We start from the raw sequence: 13,068 nt of genomic DNA on the forward strand, positions 1-13,068 counted from the left end.
TTAATTAAATTTATATTTTTCATATACATTTTTCAATTTAACGCACATTTTATATGATTTACTACATTGAATCACAACCATGCTAGTTTGTTTAGTTTTCTGCTTATTTGCTGAATAGAAAGAGACACATATGTACACTTTGCAACATGAACATATTAGTTGGACAGAGAGCAATAGAGAAGAGGGCATTAAAAACACAGGGTAGCACAAGTACATAATTTTGTTTATAGTTAAAGAAAACGGATATACAGTGAGACGTCGATTATGCAGAATGGTCGGGGCCGAGAGAATTCTGGATAATCAATTTTCACGGTTTACAATTTATATATAGTTTTTCGATAATGACATTTAAAGCTCCCTAATCCAAAGTCGTCCAATTTGGTGGAAAAACTTTCATAATAACGTTCCAATAGCAGAATGATTTTACTATCATCTTTTAGACCGATTTTCTTAAAATGCTCTCTCAGTTCTGCTACAAAATTATTGTTAAACTATTCAAAAAATAGTTGCTGTGTTACCCAAGCTTCTTTCTATATTGGCCTTATGGAAATGTCATGAACATTTTTTAAAGCTCTTGGTATAAGCTTGTGTGTACCAGCAGTATTAACGCAAACTAATGTGGTTAGTCTCTGCTTTGAGGCCTTGTTCCATTCTATGAAATTTTCATTATGGCAAGCCAAACTGCTCTCAACTGGTTCCTTCCGGAACCATTCATAAACTGCAAAATCTACTTTTGGTTCTTCAGCAGTCTTTAACGTTGTTCGATTTCGAAAGCCAACAGAATCACTTTGTTTTTTATAATATTGTTACGAAATTGTACTTGAATTCAAATATAACGATTTTAAGGGCTGATTTAAAAGTAGCATAATGCTTTCAAATAACAGTGCTGTAATAGCAAACTGTAACATATCTGTGGGCATTATTAAATTAAAGCTTTCAGTTGACCATTGATCGTAAGTTGGCAACGCTGTTTGAATTCGAATATTCAGTTAAAGAACATTGTGGAAAGTACACCACAGATGGCGTATGATTTAGAATATTCGAACTTTGACAGTTAAAGAGCAATCTAGAGTGCAGATGGCAGTGTTATAAATAGTGGCAGAGGTTGCAGTCGTTGGTGAGTTTATCAGAGACGCTTTTCGAATAAACATCATCTGAGTGCCTTTAAGTGTGTTGTGTTTTTCAAGTAAATTCGTGTACATTATAAATTGTGTCTGTAATTCTGAGAATTTATAAACGTGTATTAAAAAAACATTGAGTGACTATTTAATTCTGTTGTTGTACATTTTAAATAAATAAAGAGTTGTTACAATTTTTAAACTACTAAACGGCTTTTATTTGCAATCAAAAGTATCCGGTTTATTTAAAGGAAATAAACCAACGTTTTGAAAAGGTTAAAACGTAACAATATCTAACACTTCTCGCACTTCTCAAATTTCTAAATTAAACACGTGTAAATATGTATATGCGAATCATCGTATGTAATCGAGGGAATTCCCCTTTTTCGTTTTATTCACATCGTGTTGGATTGTTCAACAATAATCGAAAAAAAAATTATGCTCATAATCCCAAATAATAGAGGTAATATTTTCTTTTACTTTCCCGGATAATTGTTGTTGCCGGTTAATCGACTCCCGAATAATCGAGGCCTCACTGTAATTAGCAAGTAGTACTAAAAATGTTTAACGGATGGTTTACTTGAAAATAATAATGAAATTACTAATTCCAAAAATAACAATTTAGTTTATGTGTTTAAATAGTTTTTTAGTATGTAAATGCTGTTAATTGTACAATGTAGAAAATATTTAGTATATTTATATAATATAGCCAAAATGGCTAATATTTTTTGTGATTATTAAAAAAATTTTTCTATTAATTCAATAAGAATGAATTAAGTTTATGTGCTAAAATTTGATTGAGAATTGTCAAGTAGTGTTAAATAGAAATCAGTTGTAATATAAATTTTCAAAAATAACAATTTTAGAATTTTATTGTTATTTGAATACAAAAAGTTTTTTTTTGTAATTTCACAATGACATTGTCCATTCAAAAATACATTGACCAATACAATTCTGTTTACCTACAGACCTATATTTTTTTATTACAAATATTTACACTTCGTTGTATTCTTAGTGCTGAATATGATACTCAGACAAGTCGTAAATATTGTTCAGTTAAAGTTTTGCTCTATTATGTCATTTTCAATAATTAAAATATTTAAACTAGAAATTCAATACCTGTAGCTATAATTATTTGACAAATACATTTGAACAAATATTGCAATATGAAATTATAAAAAAATACAACTGCAGAAGTATTTAAAAGAAATATTCTTCAATTTTGATGCATTTTGAAATAAAATATAATTAATTACATTGTTGGTGCTATTAAAGAAAATGTATTATTTGAATTGAAAATAATTGTGTAAAGTAATTGGCATTTAAGTAATTAAGAATTTAAAACACAAAATTTATCCTCGAACATAAAGAAATTGTGTATTCGTAACTTATGAAGCTGGTGCCGGATTTTTTTTTGATTTAAGATTCATTTGAAAGATAATTATGAAAAAAGTGTTTTCATTAAATATTAAAAAAATATTACAAACAAATTAATTTGGCTAGTCTGGAGAGGATATAATTATCATTCAAATGATTCTTAAATCAATAATTTCCGACAACAGCTTCATAACATTAAAAGTACCATGTAAATTTTCTTGATTTTTAATAAAAGTTTAAATCGTGAATAAAATTGCGAGTTTTTCGAGATTTAAAAGAATAAAAATGGAAATGGAATGTATGTGTTTACCGAATATAGTCTAAATCTGATAAAAAATCCGTATCCCCCAAATAACTTACAAACATGATTGGCCTATTTTTGATCTATATCTGAATTACTAAGTCATTAATATAGACAATATGGATATCCAATGATAGATATTTCAAAGTCCATTGGAACGATGTATATATTGGACCTACAATGCACAGTGGGGCAGAATCGAAATTTTTTTCTAATCGTCTGGTCCGATCGGGATAAAATTTAACGTGGGCGTAGCCAAGGAGCATTAAAATGGGCGGTACAAATACTCCAGGGGCTCAAAGTAGGGTACCTTCGACATGTGAAATTTTTAAACACGTGCCATTTTTTTGTTTCCCATCCGATTTCAAAGATTTTAATATTTTTTAAAAGTACTCGTCCAAAAGTCGAAAGTTCGAAAAGTCGACTTTTGAAAAAACGGAAAAAGTCGAAAAGTCGACTTTTTGTTTCAGCTATAGAACCCTAGTATGTACATATATTTTAAGATATATTTTTAGATGCAAATTTAGTTTCATGAATTAATAGCTATTAGCATCTATATTGGAAAGAAAATAAGTTAAAAAAAAATCGATGTGGCATTGAAAGCGCCTTTCAAAAATTTAGAAAAAAAATCATTAAAACCTTGAAAAAAGGACATTTTTCTCCTTTGATCTAGGTCACCAAATACTGAACCCAGAATAAAAATTATCTAAAAATGAATTAAACTTTTATTTTATTGTAGTTGGGAACAGCTACAACATTTTTTGAGGCCACCCTAATGTACATATGTATTGTACATATATCACACAGTGGGGCCCTCCAGTACCTTTAAGATTGGACACAAATGTTTCCTCAATATTCCCCATATCTTAAATACTGAAATTTCAATTAATGGAAAACACTTGTGTTGACTTTATTATTATTATTTTTTTGTTGTATTTTGTGATAAATACGATTAAAACGTTTAATACTCGTCTAGAGAGGTGGAGTAGAAAGAAGATCAAAACGAAATATATTAAATACCCAAGAACAAATTATTTGAAATATGTATGTATGTATAAATTTTATTTTACGAATAATACAAATAAGATTAATTTCATTATCAATAAAATGAAAATGTCATCAAATTTTATGCTTATAAAAGACAGTTTCACACTCCATTAAAAAGAGAACAATACAAATTGTTCCTTTTTATTGTTGTTTTAAATGTAATAGTCCACTTTTATGCTGATGATGATCATCATCACATCACTTGATGTTGATTATTTACATTGCCACCTATTGTTGGTTTTCGATTGAGGGAATACCTGTGGCAAAATACTTTTTATTATTATTTTGTTTATTGTTGTTGACACACGTCTGCTGCAATTGTTTTCTATTTAGTCATGTCTGAGTTGCACATACTCATACTAATACACACTTGTCACTCGATCGATAGATGGAGACTCTTTCTCTATACCACCTATATATTGTATAGATCTCTTATAAAGGTTGTTGCTGTTGGTGTTTTTTTATTCCTTTTCTTGTTGATGAATGATTGATGTAACAATGGAAATAAATAAATAGTAAAGTATTCGTGTAAACAAGTGTAATTAATAATAAACTTAACATGGAAAAAAATTAACTATCGTCCAAAGTGGAGTAAAAGATCGCCTGGTGTAAAATTGAGAAAATGTTAGAGCATTTTGTATCATTTCACTCAAAGTGTTTAGTGAGTGTATGTGTGAAATAGTGGGTGGCTTTCATCTTAAAAATATAGTGTTTTTAGCGTTTTTAATCGATTCTTATAAGAAATCAGTTACTCAAAATATTTATATGAATATTAAAGCATCCGAAATATACCCAATTTTATTCCAGGTATTTATTTGAAATGTGAAAAAAGTTTAGACCTATGTATGTATTTCATATCAGCCAAATTCGAAATTTTAATCAAGGAACGGAACTATATCAAATTTTATCTATTTTATTGGCGTGATTTATTCAGCTGGGTCGATTTTAATGATTTTTTGGATTTAACCTTTTGACGACTTCCTTAACATTTTACATAAGTATGGTCAATTACATGTCATCGTACGTGACATTTGTACACCTATAGAGTAGAATATATTTTGCAAAAATAAGAGTATCTGAAAAATAATTTGGTCTTATGTTCCATTCCGAGGGTACTATATTTTAGAATAATAAAAAGTTCTTTCGAAACATTGTGGTCCAAAATTATCGAGTGAAATAAGGGTATATCGTACGTGACATAAAACGGAAGTAATTTTGAGGTACATGCAATTTTGCAAAGTATACCAATTAAAAAAAATTAAATATAGTCAGTTTAAACTATTATTTTTGCCCTTAAAATGTAGTAATAAGCACTAATAAGCTCATAGTAACATTTTTATGGTTTCTCCAATTAAAATCATCTTGAAAAAATTGCCTAAAGTTCTAGGTATTTTTTGTAATGAATTTGAATAACAAAAAACTAGAGTGCTTCAATAAGAATTAATAACACTGTCCAAGGCAATGTTGAGTAGAGTAGAATAAACTTATAGTCCAGCTGGTCTGAACTTTTTTTACAGTGGGTCAAAGATTTAATTTTTTGATCGAAGGGAGCATTATACTAACTGAAAAAATGTTGAAAGTTAATATCTGAGAGAATTCTTATGGTCGGAGTTATATTATGGAATTTTATGGGGATCATTTTTGTGGAAGATCTTAACCCTCTAGCTTAATTTATTGGTAAGTACTTCAAACGTATTGAATTCATTCCTTCCAAATTGAGACATTTTGATTGCAACAGAATAGTGATCCTACAATTCTGAAAGAGCTTGTTGAGTATATAATTTTTGTAGAATAAATAAGAATTAAGAATTCAATAAGAATTAATAACACTGTCCAACAAATTTTTGGAACAGAATTTTTGGAACAGATAATTCTGAAAGGCAATGTTGAGTAGATTATTTTTGTAGAATAAACTTATAGTCCAGCTGGTCTGAATTTTTTTACAGTGGGTCAAAGTTTTCATTTTTTGATCGAAGGGAGCATTAACTAACTAAAAAAAATGTTGTAAGTTATTATCTGAGAGAATTCTTATGGTCAGAGTTATATGAGAAAATCAAAAAAAGTCCTTTCAAAAAGGACATTTAAGGATTCAAATATTCTACGAAAATGTTTGCCGTAAAATTTCAGTGGGGGTCACCAAATATACCAAAGTTGTAAATAAAGCTAATTACGCTTAATTGGCAAAATTAAACTCCACCTTGGGTATCACATTTTTTAAAAAAATCACAAAAAATCTATTTATGATCCGAATGAGCTGATATTTAAAATATAAATAGTCCTAGAGAAGATCTATAAAAAACATTCATACAAATGCAGGTTATCACTTTTAGGTCAAGAGTTATTTTTGCTGATTAAGCGTAAATAGCTTTATTTACAACTTTGGTATCTTTGGCGAACCTCACTGAAATTTTCCGTCAAAAATTTTCGAAGAATTTTTGAATCCTTAAATGTCCTTTCTGAAAGGACTTTTTTTGATTTTCTCAAAAAAGGGTCGGAGCTTCCACAAAAATGATCCCCATAAAATTCCATAATATAACTCTGACCATAAGAATTCTCTCAGATAATAACTTACAAAATTTTTTCAGTTAGTATAATGCTCCCTTCGATCAAAAAATTAAAACTTTGACCCACTGTAAAAAAAAATTCAGACCAGCTGGACTATAAGTTTATTCTACAAAAATGATATACTCAACATGCTCTTTCAGAATTATAGGGTCACTATTCTGTTGCAATCAAAAAGTCTCAATTTGTTGGACAGTATTATCGAAGGAATGAATTCAATACGTTTGAAGTACATACTAATAAATTAAGCCTATAAACTAATTTGTATTGAATAATTTTATTTGATTTTAAAAATTGAATTAAGAATTAATTCTATCGAATCTTTTATCCTATCGCATTATTCGATATCTAAGTAAATATTATTGTCACATCACTGCATCCACATATGTATGTAGGTATGTACATATAAAATAAAAACTACACCTGAGTTTGAGTGACAAGAGAGTCTTACACAAGTAAGGAAAACGAGTCAACAATGTTCAGTTAACGAATATTGAGTGACTGTATGAGTGAGTTTGTATCGTCGCTGATACATTCTAGTATTTATCCATATTTAATGTATCATTAAACAATTTGAAGTTAAGCTCTACTTTTTTAACGCACGTTTTGAGAAAAACAGAAAACAAATATTTAGGATCAACGTTAAGAAAACGAAAGTAATATTTTAAAGTACGCAACTGGAGACGTTGTTACAGTTATTTCGTTAAGAGACATTGAACCTTAAACAGGTCAAGTGGCGGGAATTTAAAAATAACATACGTCACGATTATAAAAATACAAAAGAGTGAAATTTTTAAATTTATTTGAATATAAAAAAATTGTGATATTAAAGATAAAATATAATAAGTATTAAGAAAACTAGAAAATAAGTAAATTACTTTAAACAAGAGTTAATAACAAAATAATAAACAACATGACTGATCATTTACATGACACACTCCACAATGAAACCATGGCTCCCAATGCACTTCTAGTACAAACTGTCACCTCAAATGCCGACGGTACGGCAAACGATATTCGTACCAACTACGACGAATCGGACAATGAGAGTGAAAAACCTATTCTGTTGGAATTAGGTGCCAGTTCGAATGTCACAGCCACTACAACAGAATTAAGCTCAGTGCCCTATGCCAGTGATTATCCTTTGGACATACATTTAAATAATGTCTATGGCATAAGTGTTCCAACACACTCCCACACTTACCACACAGATTCGTCACTACTATACAATAATTCTTATAACGATGGAACAACAGCGACTACACATCAAACCCTGCCACATCCATCTCATCAGTGTAACGCTTCAACATCACTGATTTCTTTGAATACCGTGCCCTATACGGTGCACATACCACAAACAGTTTATACTTGGTCGACGCCAACACCGCTGACGAGTATAACGCCCACAGAACTTAATACCAAATTGACAACGGAAATTGTACCACCACCGGTTTATATGTCTTATCCGGATGCTCGCGAGCACACGATCAGTAAAGAAGCAAATCCTTCATGGAAGGTCAAAGCTTTGCAAAGTGAAAAAGGTATTTTTAAACGTGTAACGGACTAATAAACTATTTTAAAGTGATCGATAGTGTCATATACATTAGGGTGGCCCTTAATAAACGAAAGTTGGATTTTCCACACTCCAGTTTGGTGAACATTGGTAAAAAAAAACATCCTGAAAAATTTTATGTAAATCGGTTGGGGTTAAGATGTGTATCGCAAGCCCTCTGAAGTTTTGAGATGGAAAAATGCAATTTTTTAAGTTTTTGTAAAAATTTTGCCATTAAAAAATTAATTTTGCAATTTAATTTAAAAGAATAGATGTGTGTGTACGTAATTGTCGTTCTAATGAGACATAAAAAACAGAAATTGGTAAAAAAATGATAAAGTTTTTAAAACTTCCCCAGGCCATTAAGGTGTCTCACTCAAGCTACTAGAACAAGAAATGTAGGAACAAAATTAACATATTTCAAGAAATATTAAAATAAAAGCTCATTTTTGCTTAAAATATATCCATATTTATTTGTATGTATATGAGTTTTTGTCGCCGTAGGATACCGTTAACCTATTCGCAGGTATGACCAAAAAAATAAAAAAATTTTAACGGCGGCTTCAAATCTCCATTTTCAAATTTTTAAAATTTTTGTTAAACAAATTTCAGAATTTTTTGATCATCACAATGGGATTTATTAAGAATATAATAGGGAATTAAAATATGAAAAAAGTATGACTATACCTCCTATAGTTTTTCTGTACCTGCGATTTAAATTTTGAGATTTTCGAGAGAAATAATTTTTTGGACATATTTTGGAAAATCAGCCCAATTCCTTACTGTTATGAATTTTAAGTGAAACCTATTCAGAATATTATAGTCCATAACATAAAGTCTAGTATTTATAAAATTTAAAAAATAACTTGAATCATTCAGTTAATTTAATTATAAAAAAACATTAAAGTTAGCAACATTCATATTGACTGATATTTCGTGATTTTAAAATTTGAATTTCATTTTAACCACACGTGCCTTTAAGGGTTAATTTTAATTTTTGTGCTGTTATTATAAATACTAGACTTTATGTTATATTTTTCCTAAGTTTCATCAAAATCGGCCCAAAAATAAATAACATTTCGCTTTCTTTAAATTAGAAATTCCAAATATTGAAAAATTTTACCTTTGACCTTCACGATTTAAGGGTTAACGTTTTCCGATTTCAGTAAAACTTTCAGACTACATTTAAAATTACCTGGACTATAATATTCTGAATAGGTTTTACTTAAAATTCATAACAGTAAGGAAATTGGGCTAATTTTCCTAAATATGGACAAAAAAATATTTTTCTCGAAAATCTCAAAATTTAAATCGCAGGTACGGAAAAACTAAACTGCGAGTAGGTTAACGGTATCTTACGGCGATAAAAACTCATATACAAATAATTAAGGATATATTTTAAGTAAAAATTAGCTTTTATTTTAATATTTCTCAAAATACACACAGTTACTAAAGTATACGTACGACTGACTTTTGAATCAGTGAGTGAGTGAATGAATGAGTTAGGCCTTGTATTTTTAAATATATAGATTTTTTAAAAAAAGCCCAAAAAGTCAATCGTACGTATACTTTAGTAACTGTGTGTATTTTGAGAAATATTAAAATAAAAGCTAATTTTTACTTAAAATATATCCTTAATCGTACGTATATAATTTTGTATATTAATTTTGTTCCTACATTTCTTGTTCTAGTGGCCTGAGACACGTTAATGGACTGGGGAAGTTTTAATAACTTTAAAATTTGTGACCAACTTATATTTTTTATGTCTCATTAGAGCGACAATTCTTTTAAATTAAATTAAATTGCAAAAGTAATTTTTTAATGGCAAAATTTTTACAAAAACTTAAAAAATTAAATTTTTTTCCTTGTAAATGCATCTCAAAACTTCAGAGGGCTTGCGGCACACGTCTTAACCCCAACCGATTTACATAAAATTTTTTCAGGATGATTTTTTTTACCAATGTTCAACAAACTGGAGGGTGAGACTCCAAGTAAAATCCAACTTTCGTTTATTAAGGGCCACCCTAATATACATACATAAAGTGACCATACATCTCGCATTTGTCGAGATTATTGCAGTTTTTTAAATCAAAGAAAGCATGGTATTTCAGAATTATGGCCAAGAAACTTTCTTTTTTGTTAATGTTGATAAAAAACGGAGTTTTTTATTGGAACTATATAGATTTAAAAGATTGTTTATGGCCATATACTCTGCAAGAGGCTATCACTTCAAGCCTTGATCCATTAAATGTAATGTAATCTACTAAGGAAGATTCTTCGGATTTGGTTGTTTTCACTAATTTTAAAATATGCAATAATGACTTGTTTAATTGAAGTTGTATCCAACATCTATTTTAAAGATCTTGACATATGCTCTAATTTAAAAAGCTTAATTCATTAATTCAGAATTACACAAATATCAACAATTCATTTCATAAAACCTTTTCCAACTAATCGAATTCTTTAGCATCATTCAAAGTATTTTATTTGAAAAGAATTGACTTATTACTGAATTAATTCATAATAAAATTCATTCAACCTTTGAATGGTTAAATTTTAATTAATTTTAATCTTAACCAAATTGGATGAAAATATCTTTCTTCATTTAATTTGTTTTTGGTTGCCTGTTTGCAATCGATTTGAATTTGTAAAGGATTTGAATTAAAAAAAACTGGAATGATACAACAAGGAATTAATTCTATGAATAATGAATTCAATACTTTTTAAGTACATACTAACTAATTAAGCCTATGAATTAATAGTATTTTTTTATTAGATTTGAAATGTAAATATTTGTGCAATATACCCTAGGAAAACTAAGACTCCTTGATGCAATGTTTCTTTTCGTCAGCGTATTCCAAAAAGCTTTTCAAATGATGTTGCACATTTGTAGAATTTAAACAGTTTTTTTAATCGTTAGAAGAATCATAGATAGAAAAATCATTCCAAAACAAAGATCCGAAAGAATTAATTCTTAATTAAATTTTATATCTTTACAAATTCATTACGAATTAATTCATATGCTTAATTCCTTAGTATTTCAAACGTATTGAATTCATTCCTTTGAGGATTCATTTGTTATAAAACGAATTTTTTTCTTTAACTCAAAAAAAAAAAAAATACAAATTATAAAATTTATTGAAGAAGGATTGTTCTTCAATTCAAATCTAGTTATTACGAATAGGCTTTAGAAAGTAGTTTTCAATTAATTTTATAAACGATTAAAAACCAAAACAAATTTAATAAGGAAAAAACATTTTCATTCAATTTGGTTTGGATTTGAATTAACAAGGAGTAAGAGTGTTATATTCGGCTGAATCTTGTATACCCACCATCAATATGTTGTTTTCTTATGGGGACTTGAATCAGTTATGGTCCGAACTATACAGAATTTGACTTATGTCGAAAATTATGTTATATGAATGGTCAATTATGGACCGATCCTCACAGAAAGTGGATCGGTCCATAATTTCTGCAAAATTTTATCAAAATTGCCTTACAATCAACATATTTATGACTGATCAAACAGTATTCCGGGGGACATATGAATCGGTGGTAGGTAAAATCATGGACCGATATTGGCGATTTTGGGCGCTATCATGTTTTCCACGGCTAGATCGTCTTGGAATATTATGAGGATCAGGAATATATATACTTTTTGGTTCTACGACCAATATTTCATAGAACCAAATGGCAAACAAACCCCTATCTTTTGATGGTGGGTATAAAAATTGTATAATATAAAGATTGAATGAATTTTATTACGAAATAATTTCATTCAACAACTAAAGAATTCCATTCAAATACACGAAATTGAATGAACCTGGAGAATTGTTTTTTTATTGGAAATGGTTTTATGGATTGAATTGCTGGCATTTTTTAATTCGAAATTAAGATTTTCAAATTTATATAGACAGACATTTAATATAATTTATTTACTTTATAACAATAATAGTTTAATAATCCTAAAAAGAAGTTAACTGATATATAACTAGTTATTTGACTGGTTCCGTAGGTTTGCTGATTCTAACACATTATTTGAATTAGTAATGTCACAAGAATAGCATGTAATAGACAGACCATACCATATTATGGCCGATCTCATAATTTAGGGTATGAATAAGGCATTTATGATATTGATAAGTACTGATACATATCTGCACGCAATTTTAGCTGGTGAAAACTTGTTTTAAGAGATATTTGACTTATTTTTGTGAGTTAAATTTTCATATCCAAATTTGCATCCAATATCTGTAATGATATGATTCCACATAGTTTTGACAAACATTTAAAACCAAATTAATTGCTAAAACCCCTAATCCTTCTAAACTTTTCCATTTTTAGACTACAAAAAGACTGCCTGTGATCGAGAACGCACACGCATGCGTGATATGAATAAAGCATTCGATCTACTACGTTCGAAACTACCAATTTCAAAACCAAATGGTAAAAAATATTCCAAAATAGAAAGTTTACGGTAAGAAATCCACAATTATTTCTATGACAACGAAGAAAACTAATTGAAATAATCCGTTCATCTCTTTCATTTCAGCATAGCCATCAATTATATAAATCATTTACAAAAAACCCTTAAAGATAGTACGTCTGATGCAAATCACCAAACACCTGTGGAATACTTGACCGAATTAAATGTGCGACGACGTTCGCATGCGTATCGCTTTGAAAATCATAATAAATGCAACTCCTTCGATGACAACAACGATAAACTTGAAAATTTAGATGAATCCCGAAGTACATGGAGTGATGGTTACATACCAAATAGTGAGGATAAATGGGAGTGATGATAAATGTGTGTGTTTATGAGTTAAATACCAAAGATTAAAGAAAGTATAAAGTGTTTTTGAGTACAAAATAAAAGTTTTTTTTTATTACTAATACACTTTTCATCACAACATTAAACAATTTCTGAAGAAAAAGTTGAATAATTTCCATTTTAAATATTATATTATTTGTTAGTACAAAATCACTTTTTATACCCACCATCTTAACTATGGGGGTATATTGATTTAGTCATTCCGTTTTTAAAACATCGAAATAATAGATCGTAGAACCACTAATATATCGATGGCTTAATATAAAAAAGACGTAAC

General features: G+C 29.0%; 1 protein-coding gene across 1 annotated transcript; it reads left to right on the forward strand.

Moving 5' to 3' along the window:
* Nucleotides 1–7,318: 7,318 nt before the first annotated feature.
* Nucleotides 7,319–12,835, forward strand: sage (salivary gland-expressed bHLH). Its single transcript, XM_065502724.1, has 3 exons — nt 7,319–7,946; nt 12,302–12,434; nt 12,510–12,835. The coding sequence occupies exons 1-3, from the start codon at nt 7,319–7,321 to the stop codon at nt 12,757–12,759; spliced, it is 1,011 nt and encodes a 336-aa protein (XP_065358796.1). The 3' UTR covers nt 12,760–12,835.
* The last annotated feature ends 233 nt before the right edge of the window (nt 12,836–13,068 follow it).

This window comes from Calliphora vicina, chromosome 1 (genome assembly GCF_958450345.1).
Source record: "Calliphora vicina chromosome 1, idCalVici1.1, whole genome shotgun sequence".
In the NCBI taxonomy this organism is placed as follows: Eukaryota; Metazoa; Arthropoda; class Insecta; order Diptera; family Calliphoridae; genus Calliphora; species Calliphora vicina.

Excerpts from the sequence above, each read along its gene's own strand:
- sage (XM_065502724.1), top strand. The coding sequence starts at position 7,319 with ATGACTGATCATTTACATGACACACTCCACAATGAAACCATGGCTCCC. Across the intron at positions 7,947-12,301 it reads AGCTTTGCAAAGTGAAAAAG|ACTACAAAAAGACTGCCTGT; the intron begins GTATTTTTAAAC and ends TTCCATTTTTAG. Across the intron at positions 12,435-12,509 it reads TCCAAAATAGAAAGTTTACG|CATAGCCATCAATTATATAA; the intron begins GTAAGAAATCCA and ends CTTTCATTTCAG.